Here is a 22,096-nt window from a genome sequence, read left to right as displayed (position 1 = left end):
CATGATGTGCTTCAGCTTTCTTTTTTTTAGTATCACTGTGAGAAAATAAAAGTGTTGCCTTTATTTCATATTTGCTAGCTTAAATTGTTTTGGTACTCAAACTTGACTTTTAATTTAAACTCAAGGTTTATTTAAACAGCACCTTTTTTTCTGATTATACAATAAAAAGAGAAATGTTAAATTTCATGGTAAATTCACCTTTCTTAAAACAAGAAATAAAAGGATTTCAGTTTTGATAATCCTGAAGACCTTGTTTTCCTTTACAGCTGTTTGGGTTACTTCACACATTTCTGTATGGCTGGAAAAGCTGAATAACAACTGAAGTTTTAATTGTTGCATTGTTTATTAATGATCTAAATGTCAGAATAATAATTAGAATATCTTTTATGTTTTCTTAGGTATTTCAGTTACAGAAAGCTGACCAACACATACGGGCAAACTCCTGCTTTTCAATTTAAAACTGAAATCTCATAATTTCCATGAAAATTACTTTGCAAACAAAAAGTTGTAATGTGTTTTGAGAAATCCAAGACTGCCAGAATCACTTACAAGAGAAATTAATTAGAAAGTGCAAAAGCCAAGAAAGGAATTTTTATTTTTTACAATGCACTGCAATGTTTTCAGGAAGAGCTACAGATGTGTTATGTGGGGGAGGCCAGTATAGCATACATGTCTACTTCACAGCATCTGATTTTTTCCTCCTCTAAAATTGTGTTCAAAGACAAAAAGTGTAATAGGGGAAGAAACAGACAGTGGCTGAATTGAGTTTATGTCATTGAGTCAATTTAATGTGGGTTCTGCTGTAACTCTATCACGTTGCCTCCAAAGTCGTAATGACAGTACAAGAAAATCACCCAAATGCTGCCAGTCTCCCATAGCTTTTATTTTAATTATTTGCCATATAGCCAGATTCTTACACACCTTCCAAAAATATGTTTTCAACAACCTTGACATGGAAGCACAAAACTGGAAGCCAGATAATCTCTGACTGTTATTTCAGAAAGGGAGGGTGTTGCAATTGTTTTTTCCATTTTGGTAAACATTTACTAGGCACTGCTGGGCTATGTACCAGATCAGGAACTTCAGTTTTAATTAGTCTCAGTAAAACTGCTGCCTTTTACTCAATACTAAATTGAGTAAATAATATTATTGAGTAATAGGCCATTAGCTACTAAATGCCATTAGTTTCCTCATGTGTCTGCTGATAGATCAAACAAGCCAGTCTTCCCCAAATAACTAGACATTTAAAATCCTTCAAAAGTTTTCTTCTCAACACGTACTTCTTCAGGTCCTGCTCAGTGATGGCTCCTGTTTCAGTAGGCCTTACTGAATTCCTGGATTACAATGGTCAGGTCACCTATCAAATACAACAAGGAGGCAATGTTACAGATTTCTGAAAAAAGCCCTTTGTGGGAGATAAAACAGTCAGAATAATTAAATTAGAGATGGGGACTTTTCATGACACTCAGCTCTAAAACTGGAACAATATCTAAAGGGTGATAAGGAAGTACAATTAAGGATTTTGCTTTGAAATGTATCACTCTCTCTGTATCTAGACTCCTCAAGCCCATATATGCCAGTACAGGTCCCATTATCAGTACAATAGAGATGAGGAACAAAAATCCACAAGTAAAAATAACTTTCAACAGTTAATCGCTGTTACTAATAGACATGCATAGTTGAGTAGGATAAGCATAATTTGCAATTGAATTATATAATTAATGGCAAAATACATTTTATCATATTTTACAGGTTCTTACAGTATTTTCTCTATAACCCTTCTGATTTCATCTTCCTCAGTTCAACAGGACTTTTTCTATAAAGGAAAACCTGTGCATTTCTATTCTATCTTGACTTTCTGTCTGTTGCAGAACTCTTCACTCCATGCTATCAAGTCACAAAAGGTGCAAAATTGTAACTAAGTGTTCTATACCCATTTAAAAATTCTGGGAACTGTTCCAAGTATTTATCTACAAACATAAATTATATTTACAGAAAATGAATGTTACTTGATGATTTATGGAGATCTGGAATATGTATCATATGTATGAAAAGGGAGACACAAAAATGATACCCCAGTTTGTGAGAAAATTCAATATTCAAAAATATTAAAGGTGCCATGTCTCTGAAAACCTTAGTTAGGGATGTATATTTATGCATCTGTATTGGCAATAAATACATACATACATATATATGTGTGTGTGTGTGATTATGTATAAATTAAATGTACTTTTTACAAAAAAGTTCTTTTCACCAGTCCCTGACCATGACCATAATCAATTATAGGATCAGTATAATGTTCGTTAAAAGGACAGAAATACAGATAACAAGGTAGTTCCACACTGTAAAAGTCCACAACACTTTTTAAAGGTATAAAATATAATTTGAAAACGAAATATAATTATGTACTAATTGACAGTCTGATGAGGATCACATTTTTCTTCTTGTGATTTTGAGGTTTTTTTAAGAATAAACTTCACACATGACAATAAAGGAACACAGACCTCTTTACAGGATTCCAGGTATTTACAATGTACCCATGTTTGGCCATGTAAGGCCATGTAATGTCTTCACATCTCACATAGTGAAGTGCTAGCAGCATAGTTTGAGCACATATTTCACAAATACATTGAACCAACTTTGTTGCAGCCGTCACTGTGTATTCTAATACATTTGCTGAGCACAGAGTCTATAAACATCTACAGAACACTGCTGTTCAACAGAAGCCAAAGCCAACAAAAAGTATCCCATTTAATTTCAGTAGAAGCCAATGCTTTACTTTAGCAACAACACTGTAGCTAGCAGGAACTCTCACTAGCTCATAAATTTTGCCTTTAACTACAGCTTGTGCCACACAGGAACACATTCATTTGCTAAAAATCAAACAGTTTACTGCATATCTGATCCATTGTAATATAAAATAAACCAAATATAATAACCAACTTGTACATAGTTACTGTGCACAAGAAAAGCTCTGGATAGTGACAGAGGAAAGTTGATGAACAGGTCTTTATATAAAGACCCTTACTTTCCTTTAATAAGCAATCATATGCTAATGCACAAAAATAATAGGCACAGTATGGTCTGTTGTACAAGCAATCATCTGAGTTTAGAGAACATATTTTTACATTACTACACTGCTAATCTTTCACTGACACAATTTTCCCCTCTGGAGATTGGGGATATAGAATATTAATCAATTGTACTGTGGTTGTTGACATGGAATAATTATTTATCTGTACAGCAACATTTTGATGGTACAATAATTTAATAAATTAATATGAATAATTTCACAGAAAGCAATGGTACATCCAGGATGACTAATACAATCCATGAAATGTGCAACTGGGTCATGTCACCACTGCAATGTCCCACTAAAGCATATATTAGATATAATATGAAGATTGGCCCAAACTAATATTCAAGGGCTTCTTGTTCAGAATCTGATAGAAAGGCTTGAACTGAATCTGAACTTCATAAACATTTGTTTACTTTAGGATTTCATTCTTTATGACTCCTGTCATCATTAACTGTGTTTTCTCATGGCCTTTTCTGAGGCTTCATGTTTTGTTCCCACCGCATGGAGTCAGGGCACCAGCTCTGCACCAATGGCCTCCTGCTCAGTCAATGCTGCAGGACTCCTGTCAATTTCACACAGACATCAGACAGGCACCTGCTGTTCAACCCTGCCACAGGAGGGTCCTCACCACACACCCAAAAGCCCTACAAGCCTCAGTTAGTGGCCAGAGTCTGAGCTCATTGCATCTAGGCCAGTACAGCCCAGTCCCAGAAGCCACAGCCAGCAGAAGGGCTGACTCCAGCCCTCAGTACAGCAGCAGATATGGTTCTGCTGGACCAAAAGATAGTGAGTGAAGATAACTTCTGTTTCCAAACACCTGACATTGACTAATATTTGTAAAGCTACTTGAAGATATAAAGTGCTATGAAGGTGCAAAACCTCCTTAATAGTTTTATAGAAATATTAAAAAATTACTAAAAAAAAATTATTTTTTTTTTCAGAGATGACAACTCTGTCACTGTTTATAGTAGTTTCATAACATATGCAAAAATGCACAGGGCATCAATACATACTTTTCCCTCTTCTTGCTTCATTCCATCAGTAATGGAATACTGGAGCAAGGAGAAGTGCAACAAAGGAGATTGCAAAAACATACTTTCCTTGTGCTGTAAAATAGATAGACTGCGTCCACTATGCTTTACAGTCAGTTCTGATTTCAATTGAAACTATCACATCAAAATCTTAAAATTTCATTCACAGTCATTGGGAAATGGAGAAACTTGGAAGTATCTGCTAAGCACCATCATTTTTTCCAGGTGACAGTGACTTGCATAATGGAACTGAAATTGGTACTGGCTTCTTCATATACAAAATAGGTCATCTATTTCCACCACTACAAGCCCTTCCTATGTGTTGTGGTTTAAGCCTATTCGGCAACCCAGAACTATACAGCTGCTGGCTCACTCCCTCCCCTTCCTTCCCCAGCTCTGGGAGGAATGGGGAGGAGAATTGAAAGAATGTAACTCCCACAGGTTGAGATAAGAACAGTCCAGTAACTAAGGTATAAAACAAAACTACTACTGCTGCCACCAATAATAATAATGATAAGGGAAATAACAAGGGAAGAGAATACAACTGCTCTCCAACTGCCGACCAATACCCAGCCTGACCTGAGCAGTGATCTAGCCCTTCTAGGTAGCTGCCTTCAATTTATATACTGGGCATGACGTGCTGTGGTATGGAATACCCCGTTGGCTAGTTTGGGTCAGGTGTCCTGTCTCTACTTCCACCTGGCTTCCCCTCCTCCCTGGCAGAGCATGAGACTCAGAAAGTGCTTGGTCAGAGCAAACATTACTTAGCAACAACTAAAAACATCAGTGTTATCAGCGCTGTTCCCAGGCTGCAAGTCAAAAACACAGCACTGCACCAGCTACCACAAAGGAGAAAAATTACTGCGACTGCTGAACCCAGGACACTATGTCTCCACAAAAGTCATCCTTAAAGTGGAAGTTTTCTCAGCATTACATTCTCCTACAATATGTATGTTCATTTGGAGTGCTATGAATCTCCCTAACGATTTAGTACTGGGGATGACAACGTTCCTCCTTTAAATATTCCTTGTTTCATTCCAACAGCAGGTGGAAAAGTCTCAAAAACCTCAGTACAAGCTCCATTGTTTGGTGACTTGGAACACTGAAAGCTAAGAAGACAATACACTAGAAAGGAACTGTAGGAAGAAACAGTTCTGCATCACAGGGAGGTAGACTGGGTGACCTGACCTGACGACTGGATGACCATCCCACTTGAATTTCTAGTAGTTCATTATGTACTCCATATATTCTCAGATTGAAAGAAACTGAAAGAAATAAAACCCCAAGCATAGTAACTTTTATGCATAATCAAAACCACCCTGTGCTGCTCACAGTAGCCATTGACTTCTTTATCCCAAGCACACTACCTTAATGCAAAATATTTTTTTTGGTAGAATTTTTTTTTAACACTTAGACATATAAAGCAATTTTGAAAAGACAGAATTAGACCCAATTTACTAGTTTATATCAATATCTATTTTTTCCCTTATCCCTTGTATAGGAACAAATCATGGCAGTCTGGTATTGCCTTGCCAGTATAGTTTCTCTTCCACTTTTTTCTTTTTCCACTGGCAGAATAGCAGCATCTTAAAAGTTTTCCTAAAAGTTTTGTTACAGAGAGCATAACACATGGGATTAACAGTGCTGTTCACATAGCATAGCCAGTATCCAAGGTGCCACAGTGTCAGGGGAATGCAGTCAGAGCAGAATGTGGAAATCAAAACCATGATATTGTAGGGAGTCCATGTGATAATAAAAGCCAGAAGTATGGCACTTAAAGTCTGTGCTGCTTTGCGTTCCTTTATAAGAACCATCCGTTTCCTTTTGGTGATTTGGTTATTTATATTTGGATCCATGCTCTTGATGGAAGGATCCTTTGACAGAGCAGCAGGACAGGGAGTTATTTTTACTTTACGGCAACCATTGTTGGCTTCCTGGGTGCCATCAGCCTTAACCACCAACCGGAATTTATAGGCCACACATTTTTTACTTTTTTGTACGTGGTCTTTGGCAGGTGACAAAAAGTATTTCTGGTTCTCAAAATCATTTTCTTCAGGTTGGTGTTTGACAACATCCGTACTTTCATTAAACTCTTCTGCCTTACCTTTAGATGGACTTCTGTAAGTTACTTGGAAAACTGAATCTGTGGCAAGTTTATCCTCCTCTTCTGAAGATGCATAGCTGCTGCAGGTGGTTAACTGGTCAGCCTTAGCCCAGTCAATGCAAGTACTTGCTGCCTGAGAGGCTTTCACCGTGGCTGACGTACTTCGACTAGATGAAGACCAGGAAGCTTGACATCTCTCTCTTTTGACTAAGTTTTGTTGCTTGCAACTGAAGCAAGACTTCAGAAATGCTTTCTGAGGCTTTATCATCTCAAACTCTGCCACAGACTCTGAACCCTGCAGTTCAGCAAGGTCCTTGGTGCGTTTCTCTGTCTCTTTATAGATGCGGCAATACAAAATGGTCATCACGGACACCGGAATGTAAAAAGCAGCAATTGCAGTACCAAAGGTGATAATAGGCTCATATAAAAACTGTATCTGGCACTCTTCAGGTGGTACTGTTCGTTCACCCACGAAATACTGCCAGCATAAGATCACGGGTGCCCACAGAATGAAGGAAATTAGCCAAGCCAGACCAATCATGATGCCAGCTCTTTTGGGCGTGCGCTTGGCTCTGTAAGTTAAAGGTCTTGTGATGGAAAAATATCTGTCAAAACTGATGACGAGGAGGTTCATTACTGAGGCATTGCTAGCTACGTAGTCCAGGGCTAGCCACAGGTCACAGGCAAGGCTTCCAAGAGACCAATGGCCTATGAGTATATAGGATGTATAAAGGTTCATAGAAAATATTCCAATGATGAGATCTGCACAGGCAAGGCTGAGCAAGTAATAATTGTTGACAGTTTTGAGCTGACTGTTAACCTTGAATGATATCATCACAAGAATATTTCCCACTATGGTTATTAAGCTTACAATTGCAGTTACAGTGGCAATAGCAATGATTTCCCAGAGGCTATGCCCTTCTAACTGCTTATGGTTGATGGATGAACTGTTTACAGTGGAATTGCTGAATAAATTTACTTCCATTCTTGTTCTTGGTATACTATCATCAGGATCCTAGCACTGCTGCATATTGTTTACTGTACTCAAAAATATTCTTTTGGAGACAGCTGTAAACATGAAAGATAAAAAGAGAAAAAGAAAAGAGCTCATTAAATAGCACAGAGTTCCATTAGAATTATGATAAAACACTTGTTAAATAATATTTCAAATTATTTGTGCTTTCTTTTTGCATTTCGGTTATTGTTTCTACCATTATGGATGTAACTAAACCACACAAAAATACATTCTTGGACAATGTCACCTTAAGACATTTCTAAATGCAATCAAAACAACTATTGTTTCTTAAGACAGTCAATCACACCTGCTCTTGTCTTTTGAATATCTTAGGAGACACACTACATATTCGTAAAGACAGACTAATTAGAGTTTTGCAATGCAGTAAGACAGTGAATCACTGTGTTGTTTCCAACAGTGCTATACAAAATTTCAAAAATGATCTTTGGAAAATTTGGAGAAGTCACTAACAACAGAAAGAGACTAAGAGGAAACTGAGGATGTATGGGGAATTAGGAACCATGCTGGCATAGTGGCAGCAGGTAACAATTTGGTGTTAGATGTGCTTGGAATACTTGAATTAAGGAAGGAGGCAGCATTAAGATGTTTTTGGAAAAATAGGTCAGGAAAGACTTTTCTTTACCAAGAGATCTCAGGACAGAGGACACTGTGCCAGGTGTGGAAATACAGTTTGGGTAGTGTGGGTAGCTGGATGGCAGGGTTGACTGAACTGAAATGGAAGCAGCAATGCATGACCACAATGACAAGCAACACAAAAAAAGCAATTCAATACTTGTATAAGCAGCAAAAGGTAGGAATGGCACCACTGTCATTCTATTAATGTACACATGCCTCTGATGTCCATCCCTTCCTACATTCTTCACTGCTATTTTCTTGTTCCTTCCTAACATCAGAATTTAGGAAGAAAGACTGCTGAAGCTACCCCATGTGGACTGCAGACTTCAGAGCCACAGGATAAGCAGAAATTGTTGCTGTCCTGACACAGTTGTTCTTGGTTTGAACTGACATGGGCAGCAGTAACAGTGGTAATACAGCATAGAAACTATAATTAATTTTCTAAACAGAAAGTACTCTCATTATCATCATGCAAAGTCTTTCCTCCCTAATGAGCTGTTTTACTGTGATGCCTATAAAAATTGACAGTAGCTAAGCTGCTAGTATGCAAAGTTCTCTTCTTGGCATGTTGGCCATTCTTTTCATCTCTTCATATTCTATCATCTTTTGTTTCATAGGTCTGTGTTAACATTTTGCAGTGTTATCTTTCATACTCTATTTCCGTATCAATATTAATATATTAATATATCAATAGTGCCTGTAAATGTGACTTCTGTGTGCTATGATAACATAATTTATGTTAATTATTGATCATAAGAGATTATAATAATGAGATCAAAATTAAATCAAAATGCACATGTATAGTATCATGACTTTGCTGTCTCTCATCATCAATGCAAGAACGTCACGCTTGTGAGTTGTAATGATATTTGCTATTTGTTGTTAAATATTAGTGATTTTTTTCTATGTAGCTGTAAGTATTAACTAAAGGGAGTTGTTAAATTTATACATACAGTCATCTTACAGTTATCTGCAGGCAGATTGTTCGTGTCACAGATTAATTGCACCACAGATGCAGGCGCAGCTTGGGTTTGCCAGGTTTTATTAGCTGTAGCTCAGCACTGGGTCTGCCAGAGCTCTGCTGGCTGCACAAGGAGTCATTTAGATGTCTTTGTAATGTGCTTGCCAGTGCTGCTCCCTGCTACTTCATTTATTTGCTTGTGTTGCATTGGACTCATGCTAAGCTGATTTATTGATTTGCTGCATGGTATGCCCCAGAACTAAGAAGCCCTTGCCACAGGTAGTAGCTCACAAACACGACAGCTCATGATTTCACAGTATGGGAGTTGTGGTCACATTTTGCTGTAAGGACTGCTTAGGTTTAAAAACCCTACAAAACCAGACTGATGTTTTAATGTGTGTTGTCAAACGGCAGCTTGCATGCTCAAGAGTGATCACTGAACTTTCCTCAGGACAGCATGGGTGCCAGGATAAACTGGCCTTCCTCTATGGCACAAAGGTGTTCCCATGTCCTGTGCTGGGTCCTCGGAGCAAGAGGCAGCAGAGGACACACACTTCATGCAGTGCAGGCTTGTGTGTGACACCCTGTCAGCTGGGATTCAGTCACTTTTTCCCTCATTTGCTGTGCACAGCTAACTTCGCATCCTGCACTTGGGTCACAACAACCCCATGTACTGCTACAGGTCTGTGGGGAGTGGCTGGAGAACCGCCTGGCAGAAAAAGATCTTGGGAGGTACTGGTTGACAGCTGGTTAAACAGGAGCCAACTTGTGCCCAGGCAGCCAAGAAGGCCAACAGCATCTTGGCCTGTATCAGAAACTCTGGCCAGCAGGGCCAGGGCAGTGATCAACCCCCTGTACTCAGCACTGGTGAGGTGGCACCTCAAATACTGAGGTCAGTTCCGGGCCCCTCACTACAAAACAGACATTTAGATGCTGGAGCAGGTCCAGAGAAGGGCAACGAAGCTGGGGAAGGGTCTGGAAAACAAGTCTTACTAGGAACAGGTGAGGGAGCTGGGGTTGTTTAACCTGGAGAAGACTTAAGGGAGTTCTTCCTGCTCTCTACAGCTACTTGAAAGGAGGTTGAAGTGTGTGTGGGATGTTGGTCTTTTGTCCCACACAAGTGATAGGACAAGAGAAAATTACTCAGTTTGTGCCAGGGGAGGTTTAGACTGGTTATTAGCAGAAATTGCTTCAGTGGAAGGCATTGGTGAAGGCATTGGAACAGGCTGCCCAGGGAAGGGTTTGCGTGGCCATCCCTGGAAGTATTTAAAAGAAGTGTAGATGTAGATGTGGTGCACAGGGACACGGTTTAGTGGTGGACTTGACGGTGTCAGATTAATGGTTGGACTCCATGATCTTAAGGTCCAATCTAAATGGCAGGTCATAGTTTAAATGGCTTTAGCCAAGACTGCTGTTTTCTAAACATTAAACACATTTCTGGCTGAAACACACCTGGAAAGCTATTTGCAGAGGCTACACAGGAAAACGCTCCCCAGGCCCGGGGCTCGCTCCAGGAAGGCCAAGACAGCCCCGCAGACCCGCGGCAGCGCTCCTATCCCGGCCGCGGAACCCGCGCCGCGCGGCCGCCGGTGCCGCAGACAGGGGGAGCTGCTGAGGGCGCGGCCGCCCCGCAGCGCCGCCGTTTCCCTCTCTCGTCCTCTTTCCGGGAGTAGGCGGGGACCGGCACTGCACAGGCCGGCCCGGCCTCAGGCGCCGCGTGGGAAGCCCGTAGGCCGACCATGCAGGCCGAGCGGGGCGGCTGCCTGCCCCGCAGGGAAGGTGGCCGGCATGGCCGCCGGCGGCCCAGCGACCCGGAGAAGGCAGCTGATGCGGCGACTGAAGAAAGAAGCCGGGACTACCACGGCGGAGACGAGAGCCGGGGAAGAGGCGGTGCTCGCGGACACCGAGGAGGCGGGCGCCGCGGAAGAAGAGAACCTCGAGGTCGTGGGGCAACGCCGCCCGCAGCTCAGCGGCCCCGGCGGGTAAGCACGAGGAGCTCGCTAGAAAGGCGGAGCTGAATGCAAGCAGTGGCTGTCAGGCTGGGGATACAGCCCTTTGCCTCTGCTCTCTTGCTCCACCCCTTCCCGGGTGGAGCCAGGCAGCGGCCACTCCCAGGAGTTGGAGGTGGTGGGAAGCGGGGGGGATGATGTTGACGTTGGCTTCGGGGTGGGCTCGGTGTCTGTGATCACCCTCTGCCCTCTTCCATCTCCTGAAGCAGCAGCAGTCAGCATTTACTTGCTCTAGTGAAAGAGAGGGATTTTTTGGCCGAAGTAAGTTTATACTTGTGTGCTGAAATATACAAGTGGCGTTTGAATAAATGCTTCTGAAAAATACATCTGTTTGTAAATAGAGGTGAAGCGCTGCTATGTTTGGTAAAGCTTATTAGAAGTTGAAATGAGTGTGGCTTGGCTAGCCCGTGGTACTAGCAGTGAAGTAGTAACATGGCTAATTTTACAGCGTTGATATGTGTGATTCATTGGAACACATATTTGTCATTAATAAAAGGTGATAGTTGTGCTTTGACCAATTTTAAAGTGTTTTTAGTAGTTCAGAAGTAGCACAGATATGCCTAAGTGTACCACAACTATCTTCAGTTTCCTGCAGAGATGTTAAAATGCTTTCTACAGCCCACCAAGGTATGAGATCAATGCTGTGCCTTAAAAACCTGTTTCCATTTATAAGTGCGTTGACAGTACCACATTCACATTTTTTTTGCTTCCGTTAATGTTGTTGCAAAATGGAAATCGTGGTTGTCCCTGGGCTGGAAAAAGAGTACAATGATGACCTAATACTGATTAGTTTTGGCAGCACTGGGAGTCCTAATGTAGATGGGCCAGCTGCTACCCCATTTTCAGCATCATGTTGATTAGATTCACTTTTACTTCTATGATGCCATGGCTTTAATTGGACCCAGCAGTGTTTTATCTGCATTAGAACTCCTGTGGTTGCTGCTGGATTTTAAAAAAAAATGTAAAATATTCATCCCTTTTGTTACTGTCTTTAGATTAGCACTCCTATTTTGGGAGATAAAAGATTGGATCAGTACTGTTACCTAAGGAGCTGGTTAGTAGTTTCAGTTATAAGTGATATCAACTGTTGAGTTCATAGTTATGTGTGTGGACAAGTTTGGATTCTAGAGTGAACAGTAGTCCTCCATCATAAGCCATAGAGAAATAGGGGGGAAATTTAGCACCTGTATTAGTTGAGGAAACTTCTATCTTGAGCTGATTTTTTTTTTAAAAGTCATTGAACCATTTCTGACTAAGTTGAGATGCATTTTTATCTGTGTTTTCTCTGGTGTTGTTGACCCAGCACGGTCCTCTTCATAATTTAAAAGACACACTCAGGAAGGGAATCATGTTATATGTGTGCATTTTTGTATGGGTTGTTGCTTGAAATATTTTAGGAAGCAGTTAAAAATTTTTCTTTTGGGATAGTTTACAGTATGTTTTGCCTGATTGCTGTGTTACTGACTTTGATACAATTGTCATCTTAGTCTAGCAGAGTGACTATGTTTATTTTTGGCTAAGGCGAATAAGATGGATTGGGCCTTTAAGTGAAGCAGTAGCTAAGGTTTCCCCAGAACTCTTACTGAAGAGTAAGCTTACTGCTCTCCCTATGCTGGTGGCTTTTGCTGTTAAGCACTGTATGGTCTCTTAGCACACCTGCCACAAATCTCATGTTTTGCAGCCTAGACAGAACTGGCTTTCAGCAATCCAGCCGTAGTGTCAACAGCTGTGCCAGCCTGCAGCTGCTGCTGTCTAGTGCTACCTCTGAGCCAATCTCAATTTACCACTTCTGAAACAGGGAGGACCTCCTTGTTTCTCCTTCCATCTGTGTCGTCAGACAAGCTCCCTTGTACTGTCTTTGATGTGTGCTTGACCACGTTTTCTGAACAGATTTAGCTCTTGCCTGGCAGGAAATTACCCCCTTTTATTCCTAGTTCTTTAGCATTCTCTTTGTTTAGCAAAGGAACTTGTTTTACACAAGTGCACCAGCTCAGTGAGAGCGCGGTTTGTGTAAGAGAGGGGATCCTGCTGTCTTTCACCAACAGGGGTCAGAGCTTCTCAAGTGATGATGAGTAAGTTGCAAACCCGCAGGGCCAGCATAATAATAATATGGATAATGTGAGTGGTTTTACCACATTGCTCTGAAAATTTCCTTTTTTTTTTTTTTTTTCTTTTCCAAATGGGCCTTGAAATACCCTGGAGAAATTCATCTGTAATTTTGTAATATATAGGATTTCCAAGGGCAATTAATTCTAGCCCTTCTGCTTTCTAGGCTAAAAGTTGTGGTGGATAACATTCTGCATTTTCCACACTGCTGGTGTCAGCTCGGCATTTTGGATGAATTTTCTTACTAGATTGGGATCGTTCTGACTTTTTATAAACTAAATTGATAATAATATTTTAATATTATAAAATAAAATTAATAAATTTATAAACACAGGTGACCTGATATTATTTCCTGAGAATAATTTTAAGCCTAGGCTCTTATGTAGTTTAAAAGCTGTGATAAATTCATACTTATATAGGTTTTTATACCCTATTTGTTTATTAAAATATTGTTGCTAAGCTGGCTATTTAATTCTTCATTGCTGGAGCATTGGTTGTTGCTTAGGAAGTTTGTATCTTATTGTGTCTTCAATTATGAAAAGCTTTATGACAAAACCTACATGAAGTTGTAGTAAAGAATCTGGGTTTTGTTATGCCAAGTCATCTATGGACAGAGCAGTAAAATGCAAGTAAAATCATAGGTGAATGGATTCAGTGAAGCTAAATAAGATTGTTAAAAACTATTGGAAATACTTAACAATTTTTATAATGAAGTAGAAATTGGCATTAAATTGCATAATATTTTAGCAGAAATATTTGTTAATCAATTGCATTCATTTAAAGCTACTATTAATCTTCAAATGCTGTGTTTGGATTTTTTTAATTTAATGGTTCCTAAACCTGAATTTGGAGCTGGAGAAGGATGTTATTTCTGACTTGTGCTGTATTTCTGAGTGTAGTGGCACATTTGCTTTTCAGTTTTTTGGTGGACCAGTGAAGGCTGGACACCACTTGACTTTAGACTACTGTAAGTGTACTGCAGTTCTTTGGTTTTAGTAATGAGTAATCAGCTGTGCTACTTGCAAAGCCTGTCAAGACTAAGTACTTGCTTAGCTCTCTCCTCTTCTGCTGGGTGCTAATGTAGAAGATCAGGATGTTGTTTATAAATAATTGTCTTATTCATACCCTGCATGGTAGATCCAGCTGTGGATCAGAGTCTTAAAGATGAAAGCTTTCGTGATTTCTGTCAGCTCTTGAAGAAATAGCTCTCTGAGGAACTCCTCAGCTCTGCTCTTGAAACGAGATGCTGCCTCTCTCAAACACAGAGTTGTTTCAGAAGCTGTGAGAAGTGTTCTTAATCCTGGTGAAGAGGAAGAAGGATCTTGCACTTGTTACATCTTTTTGTAACTAGTGTGCATGTTGATTTAACGGGCTTGATTACTGAAGATTTTGTGTCCTCCCTTTAAAAATGAATCTGAGTCTAATTATGACCAGCTGGTTTAACAAATGGCAGATTTCTTTGTAGATCTGTCATCCTGAATAATTTCCTGTTGTTTGTCTGCATTAACTCACCTATTCTGTGTTAAATAAATAGAACACATTTGCACTTATTTTTTAGTAAAATAATGTGGAATTATGATGCTTAAAGTATAAGATCCAGTTGGCATTGACCCAATATTATCTCCCACTTTTATTCTAACATTTTATTCCTAAAGAATGGAGGTTAACAGATTTTAGTGCAGTCTTTCTTGCTTATGGTTAGTTTCAAGATGAAATCTCATTTATTTATTGTTTAGTAATCTTAATTTCTTATAATCCATGCACATGTAGAACTGATCTAAGAGAACACCTAATGCTGTCAGCATCAGATAAATGTTTTCTAGTTTAGTATGAGCTAAATATTTACAGTCTAAGCAACTGCAAAAGCAGTCTGTTCACAGCCATGGTAGCAAAAGCTTTAATTTTTTCAAATACAGATACCTTCGATTTCCTTTGAAACACTGTAACAGAGCTTGTGCAGATAGAAGAATAGATTTCTGGATCTTGAACACAAATTTTTGAGGTTTGATGTTAATGGAAAAATCTCATTTGGAAAAATCTCATTTAGATTCATGTATATCAGTTTGTGAGCTGTACTTAATTACTAATGAGGTGTGAAGAGCTTCCCTTCTGGGAAGTTTCTCCACTTTGATAGGGTGTGAAGAAGCACTAACTGTGAATGAAGTGTGGATTATTTTATTTTGAGTGTATTGATTTAGATTAAGACTCTTGAAAAATGTGTGAACAAGTGGTTGCAAACTTTTTTAGGGTTAGTTCAATGTCAGATTGGTGTTTGTTAAATGGGATTCTGCAAGACCTACGTTCTGTATCTGCTCACGTTCAGTGTTTCTATTGATAATTCTGATGAAGGAGTAAAACATACAGTGTTAAAATTTGCAGACAGTGCTAAACTGGAAGGGTAGGTAGGAGGGTGGAACACAGAAGACAGTCTCAACAAACGGGAGAAACAGCCTATACTAAAATGTAATTCAAGGTCTAATGTAACACCATATTGTTACACATTTACATAGGAGAAACCTGCAGAGGTGTGTGACTGGTTAAGCTGCAATTTCATAGACGGGGACTGGCTGTTCAGTGGATGAGAAAGCAGCAATTAGCAAAGTAGTCACACTGGAAGGTCTGGTTGTACTTCTGCAAGATTTGGACCAGCTGGAAAAGTTAATCGGGAGGGGTGAAGAAAGATGTGAAGCTTGGCAGATGTGACCTAGGAGGAAAAGACCTGATTCTCTCCCTCTCTCTCCCCCTCTCATCCCTTAAATTTTTGTCTGGTGAAGAGAACACTGCAGGGAAACCTGGGTATCAGTTGATTACTGTAGAAATGTTTCTGCAAACAGATCCGTTTTAAGCAGGACAAGATGAAAACCATTGCTAAGAAGGAGGAATTTTAGTTTGGGCATTGAAAATAAAAATTGTGACTGAAAGGATAGATAGACTGTGCAATGTGTTGTGTCAGAAGTATATGGAGATCAGTGCAGGAAAATAGTGTCAGAGGTTTTAAGAGCATAGTAAAGGTTGCTGAGAGTACTCACTTGGTGGAGCTGCTGTGTAACCACTTGCCCAGCCCTACTTTTATTTTTATTTTTTTTCCATTTATTTTTTTAAGACTTTATTTGCAATTGAAAAAGATAAACACTCTTTATCCAGCCAAAGTTATTTTAGTCTTGTCAGTTTCTAGACAATAGAGAAACCTGCTTTTCACAGCACTGGGGACTGTCATATTTGGTAATAATCCCAGATTGTTTAGGGTAGAAAGGTTTAATAATATTTATAATTATTCCCTCATTTTATTTAACCAACTTCCCTGCTGATTTAACTTGAGACACTTTTACTGAGAGGTAACACAGGTGAACATGCAGCATCATTGCTGTGTAACAGCATCATGCCTGACATTTTTTTGTGACTTCCTTGGAAAGAGGCTTCTGCAGGTAGATTTAGTAATACATCCTGCTGGGAAAACCTGTAAATCTGCTGGAGTGTGTGAGAACCTTCCTTAAGGCCCCATTTCTATTTCTGTTTCACTTTTCCCAGAGGATGACCATACAGTTACAGACTGTACAGACTCTGTCTTTAACCCTGGAATAGCCAGAATCTCTGTCTTCTATACAATGGAGTGATGATTCTGAGCCACAGTTCCTCCTAGGCTATTGCTCTGACACTGGCATGTTGTGAGGCCTTGAGATTTTTCTGTTTGTCTGACAAACCAAGGGTTTTCTTTTATTTATTTATTTTCTTCCCTCTCTCCCTCCCTCCCTCCTTTCTGTATTCTGTTTCAGGCTGTATTTCCTCAGGTGATACTACTTTGCTGCCTTCAATAGCTTATTATGGTCCTGTTAGTTTGTAATAGCGGTTGGAATACCAGAAGCTCAAATGATCCCATACTCCTTATTTCTTTTCCTTCCACTTCACTCTAATTCTTAGCAAGATTGTTAAAGGATTATCTTCTCAAGAGTAAAGATTTATTTGTAGAAACAAAATTAGAAAATGAATTGTGCTAATGAGAAACGATGGTTCCTTCAGGATTTTCAGCATGGCTCTTTGTTTCTTACTTTGAGTTATTGTCAAGGATGGGGTTTTCTTGGTGCAAATTTACCATGTGGGTTATACTCGAGTGTAGTACTTAAGGATTTAAAGTGGTTTCCCTACTGATGGAACTGCATCTGAAGTTGTCCACTAATTGGCTAGACAGTTGAGCACTGCTTAGAGCTTACCACTGCAAAACGGATGAGTTCTCTGGCAGTTAAAGTTCCATATGAACCTAGGACTGGCAATCAGTGCAAACTGTTGCAGGTGAAGATGTAATGTGCACATAAAATCCTGGGGTTGTGTATCCCAGCAAGTACAACCCAGCCTTCCTTTACATTGTTGGTAACTTGAATGTGTTTGTATTTCCAGCAAGTTCTAAATTATTCTTAGAGCTTTTTCACAGTAGAGTGAACTGCAGGATCAGAGCATCATTTTGCATAGCTCATGCATTTTATAACTATACTCTGACCAATAGCAAAATAAAATGACATTATAACATTTTGTTTTTGTAAGTATGGCGTTAGGGTATTGAGGAACTTGGGCAGTGATTCTTAACTACTTTATCTCATGTTGCATGTTCAGTTTAGGGAAGCACATTCTTTAAAGCTCTCTGGAAAAATATCTTTCAGAGGGTTTTCCCTTTTCTGTCCTTGAAAAAAAAAGTTGGAGATTAATAAGGTACGGGTGTCTGAGGTTTGAATGGTGATCTCTAAATTGTCTATAGTAAGTTGCATTCAGATTTGATACAGAAATAGCAAAGGGTTTTTGGTTGGGTTTATTTTTGAGTGAATGCAAACACTTTACCACCCTGGTGGTCATAAAATAATTTCATAAAGGTGATTTAAAAACAGAACAAGAGTACTGCTTCTTGAGCCTCTCAAGAGGCTGATAATCACAGAACAAACATGGAGATACAGGACAAAGTGGAATTTTTCATGGGCACTTGATAGGTTTACATTTGTATAGAATTATTTGGGCCTTGTTTAATAATAGGCTTTTTGCAGATGTTCTGTCTAGGTAGTAATGTTTCTTTCTTCAGCTGTAAATAGGTTTGAACACAAGAACTTGTCAGGATCTGGACTGTTTTTCTTCTGTTATTTCAGATTGATTTTCTGCAACTGCAGTGATGCTTTTCAAGGGGGAAACTTTACACTCTTTATCTACAAGTTACATACTATAGAGGACTGTAGTTCACACCAGGTCATTGTCACATGACTAATCGATTTGAATTACCCATAAAGCATTCTAAAAATCAAGGGGAGAGAAATGTTTTTTGCAATTAGAGTTAGTAAGACATCGTGTATAACCATACTTTGTGAGTGTTGGAGCAGTAACAGTTTTATGTAAAAACTGCAAGAACAAGTCTTTTCCTTGTGGGCTTTATGAGATATTTTTCCCTTTTATTGAGTGTCATTCCTGTTATGCAAAACACAAGTTTCAGAATAGGATGTCTCTCTTGGCTAATTCTGTCTTTACCTAATCCAAAGTGATGAGTTCCAGTATCCAACATTTATGAAGCAGTCTTAGGATTTCATCCCTCTTTCAGAAATTCTCATCCTGTACAATAAAGACTAAGAGCTTTTGTTAACCTGTTCTCCCAGGTGCCCTTTCTTCAAATTAAGCTTCTCTTTAGCTTTGGTAGACTCTCTAAAGGTCACTAATAGAGCAGACTAGTGAAGAGGATTACTCTTTGCAGGAATATTTTTTCTCTTTTCATGAAAGAACATCTGTTGAGGCTCTTCCTTAGTCTAAAGGGGTGGGGGTGGAGAAGAAGCATTAGGTTTTTCCTTTTCCCCCTCAAGTTGAATAATCAAATTATAATAGAAACCTGAACTTGTACTGGAAGAGCCATGATGTTTAGGTGAGCAATAAGGAAATAAATAATTCCTGTTAATGAGATGCAGTGCTTAAAGAATCACTGGAGGCTCACTATAAATTCATCAGTACGTAAATATGCCAATATAAGAAGAGTATGAACATACAGACGTGTATGTCAGAGTGTCAGACTTCATCCCCATTAATACCTTTGAAGAAATAATTTTCAACTTGCTCTATTATGTGTGTCACTGTAGTGATAGAATAGATTTAACATCTGGCAATATTTAATCTTTTTCATACTGTTGAAAAATCATGAAGTACAATGCACAGAAAATTAAAGATTTCTTTTTGTCTTTACATATCATTAGGTATAGAACAGAAAAAATACAGCATAAAAGCAAAAGGACTTGCAAATACCTATACCTGGCTGTCGAGTGGTTTTTACAAATGCTGTTTTTTTGTTGAACAATTGGAAGGGGGAAAAAAACTCTTACTTAAATTATGTGGAACCCTTAAAGAGGAAGTATAATGAGAAACGGTTTAATAATTTTCAGTGAGGCAGCAAAGCAGCTTGATGCACTTTTCATTAATAATTGCTTATTCTCTTGCCTTATTGTATCCTTTGCTAGCCATTAAAAATGTTGTTTATGATGCAGAAAAAAAGTTCTCTGTGAAGTAAAATATTATTTTGAGTTTTTCTCAAAATATATAGGAAAATCATTTGGTGTCTGCCAGTTTACATTAGAAACAGGTTGTGCATAAGGTTAGAGAGCCATTAGCGCTGATGCTTTTTTGTAAAAAGGCAGTCAGTGGACACACAGCCTGTTTTAGATACAGAGAGTACACTATGAAAAGGTTTCGATCTGCAATGAGTAATGAAGTAAAGGATTTGAAGAATGTGAAGAAAAGGAAAAAAATTAAACTCGGTTTGTTCCCAGTTTCAAATACAAAGTGCACTCAAATTTTTTTCACTTGTCTGAAAGGTGATACTTCTTGAACTGAACTTCCCTCAATTCCTTTTTTTCAGTTCCTTTGTACTTCATGTAAAAACATGATACTGTTGTAGAGAGAGAGCAGGCATGAAAGAAATAATGATGTGAAATGTTCTGTTTGTTTGTTTGTTTTTTTCTTGTGTGTGTATGCATGGTGGTTGGGCATCTGCCTGATGCATAGGTCACGAGCTTCTCCTGCCAAGAGTGTCTGGTTACTGTACAAAGTAGTTCTGGCTGGGAAAACAGGAGAGATCACCCATTCCAGAGTATTTAGTCATTCATGGGATGTGGGAGGTATGACTTGAAATGCATTTGTGCAGAGAAAGTAATTGAATTTATTTACACTTTCTGGGTAAAACTGTAGTTCTGCAGTAGCTGAATAAACATGGATTGTATTTATTCGCACTATCACTGAGACACTTTATTTTTACACTCCACTCTTATGCCACAGTCTCCATTGACTCTTTGGTCATTTCAGGACAGTTATTTTTGCTCAAGAAAATTCTATATTTCTGTTAAAAGTGTACAGTGGTTATGTAGTTGCTAGAGGGTTTTGATAAATTCTGTATTTCTGTTGCCTGCAGTGGGCAACTGCTTTGAGACCAAGTGCATGTCACACATTGGTGGTATAAAATTCTCCTTCTGACTTACCTAAGTCAGGGCAGTGGGATGTCTCTACATCTTTTGTTTGGTTTTTTTTTTTTTTTTCCTTCTTTAATGTGTGTTACATTAATATTTTGATATATAGACAGGATTCCCAAACATGTTCATCATTGCTTCTCAAACTGTAGTGTAGCAGTTGGAGGGAAAACTGCTCTGGGAGCTATACTACTACTTACACCATCTCTGAGCTATATTAAGAAAAGAGCTTGAAATGGGAGGTGTGGTGTGTTGCTGCCTTTTGTTTTGGAGGAGCATCATAGGCACACATTATCTATCTATCATACAGCTATATTTTGGATTGCAGTGCCTGTGGATTCAACACAAGCCTATCTCTTAGAGGCAGATCCACCACAAATCAGACGTCTGGCAGTAGCCTGCTTCATTATAGAACAGCACTTTTCATGGTGCCTGAGGGAACTCCAGCTGATAGTTCCTCTTTTTTGCTGACTTTGTGCTAGGAAGGGGGCTACTGACTCATGCTTGGAAAGTTGATAATGGAGGGTTTGAGTGGCTGCTTTTTTTGCACCCCTTGTATATACTGTCAGGGAAATCCCACCTTGATTATGATACAGGGATTGCAACCTCTAAATTTAAAAGTATATCCTTGATGCATTACTTTTTTTTCTCACTTCCCCTTTCCTTGCATCACTGTGAACATGCTGTCTGGTATGCATAGATCTATGCAAATTGAAAGGATAAAAACTGGGCTTCCTTACTGACCAGCCCATATGTCTCTTATGTCATTGAAAAGACAAGGAAGAAGAAAGGTTTTGGTGTCTCTTTATCAAGTGGGTAGTTACTATGTGTCTTTTATGTTTTTCCATAAATAAATTAATTTTAGTATTGGTCTCAGAAATGCTGTTTAAAGCCCTGGTACTTGAGGATAGTATCTTTTTAATATAGCATTGTTGTAATATGTTGTTTTATCTAGTGTGACTAAATTTTTTTTTTAATCAGTGTCATTCAGTCTATATATCCTGCTTGCTTGTTGCTTGATATGTGGTTTTGCATTCGTAGTTATGCATTTTGCATGTTAGGCAGTCTGCTTTATATCCTTATTACCTTTATATAATTTATTGTTCATTGATTTACTGTGTAGCTGTGTATTGGTCCTAAAAATTGTCCCTTTTTGATCCCCCCTTTCTGAAAATATCATTAAATGAAGCTGTTTGCAACTGAAGCTTTATTGCTTCATCATGCCCTGCTGTAAATGTGATAATACAACTTAATTTCAAAAATGCATGGTGGCTGGATCTGCCAGTTTGTTGATAGAAGGGTAGTAGAGATGTGAGGTTTTTCAGAGGCATGTGAAATTAGAATTAGGAAATGGAAGTATACTAGTAATGAAAGATGAAAAACTTAAGGACTATGCTGTAGACAGTGTTGAAGACATAGTGAAAGGAGGGAAAAAGCAGAATGCTGTCCTCTTTAGTTCTTTTTAGTGTTTCAAATTGGTAGAGAGTCTTTGTTTACAGCTTTAATTTTCATTATGTGAATGTCTTTGTTTCACATGTCATTTCTATGTGATAATTGATCTGAAAAGCAACAGATATAGGTGTTTTAATAAAAGTCAAGATAAAGTTTCCCACTGAATGGAACATCAATACCCACATCATTTTAGAGATTCAGTATACATTACATATGTCTTGGTGACTATCT

General features: G+C 38.9%; 2 protein-coding genes across 2 annotated transcripts in view; one reads left to right on the top strand and one right to left on the bottom strand.

Annotated features, from left to right (window-relative positions):
• Positions 1-5,411: 5,411 nt before the first annotated feature.
• Positions 5,412-22,096, bottom strand: part of CHRM5 (cholinergic receptor muscarinic 5) — a 45,693-nt gene continuing 29,008 nt past the window's right edge. The window contains exon 2 of the mRNA XM_005149273.3: positions 5,412-7,282. Within this exon, the coding sequence (XP_005149330.2) occupies positions 5,619-7,199 (1,581 nt within the window). The 5' untranslated portion in view covers positions 7,200-7,282 and the 3' untranslated portion in view covers positions 5,412-5,618. The remainder of the gene's footprint in view (positions 7,283-22,096) is intronic.
• The window catches only part of AVEN (apoptosis and caspase activation inhibitor), a 97,559-nt gene continuing 85,961 nt past the window's right edge, over positions 10,499-22,096 (top strand). The window contains exon 1 of the mRNA XM_005149275.4: positions 10,499-10,808. Within this exon, the coding sequence (XP_005149332.2) occupies positions 10,566-10,808 (243 nt within the window). The 5' untranslated portion in view covers positions 10,499-10,565. The remainder of the gene's footprint in view (positions 10,809-22,096) is intronic.

This window comes from Melopsittacus undulatus, chromosome 4, assembly GCF_012275295.1.
Source record: "Melopsittacus undulatus isolate bMelUnd1 chromosome 4, bMelUnd1.mat.Z, whole genome shotgun sequence".
Taxonomy (NCBI): Eukaryota; Metazoa; Chordata; class Aves; order Psittaciformes; family Psittaculidae; genus Melopsittacus; species Melopsittacus undulatus.
Note: the sequence above shows the minus strand (reverse complement) of the source record. Positions and strands in the feature narration are given on the sequence as shown.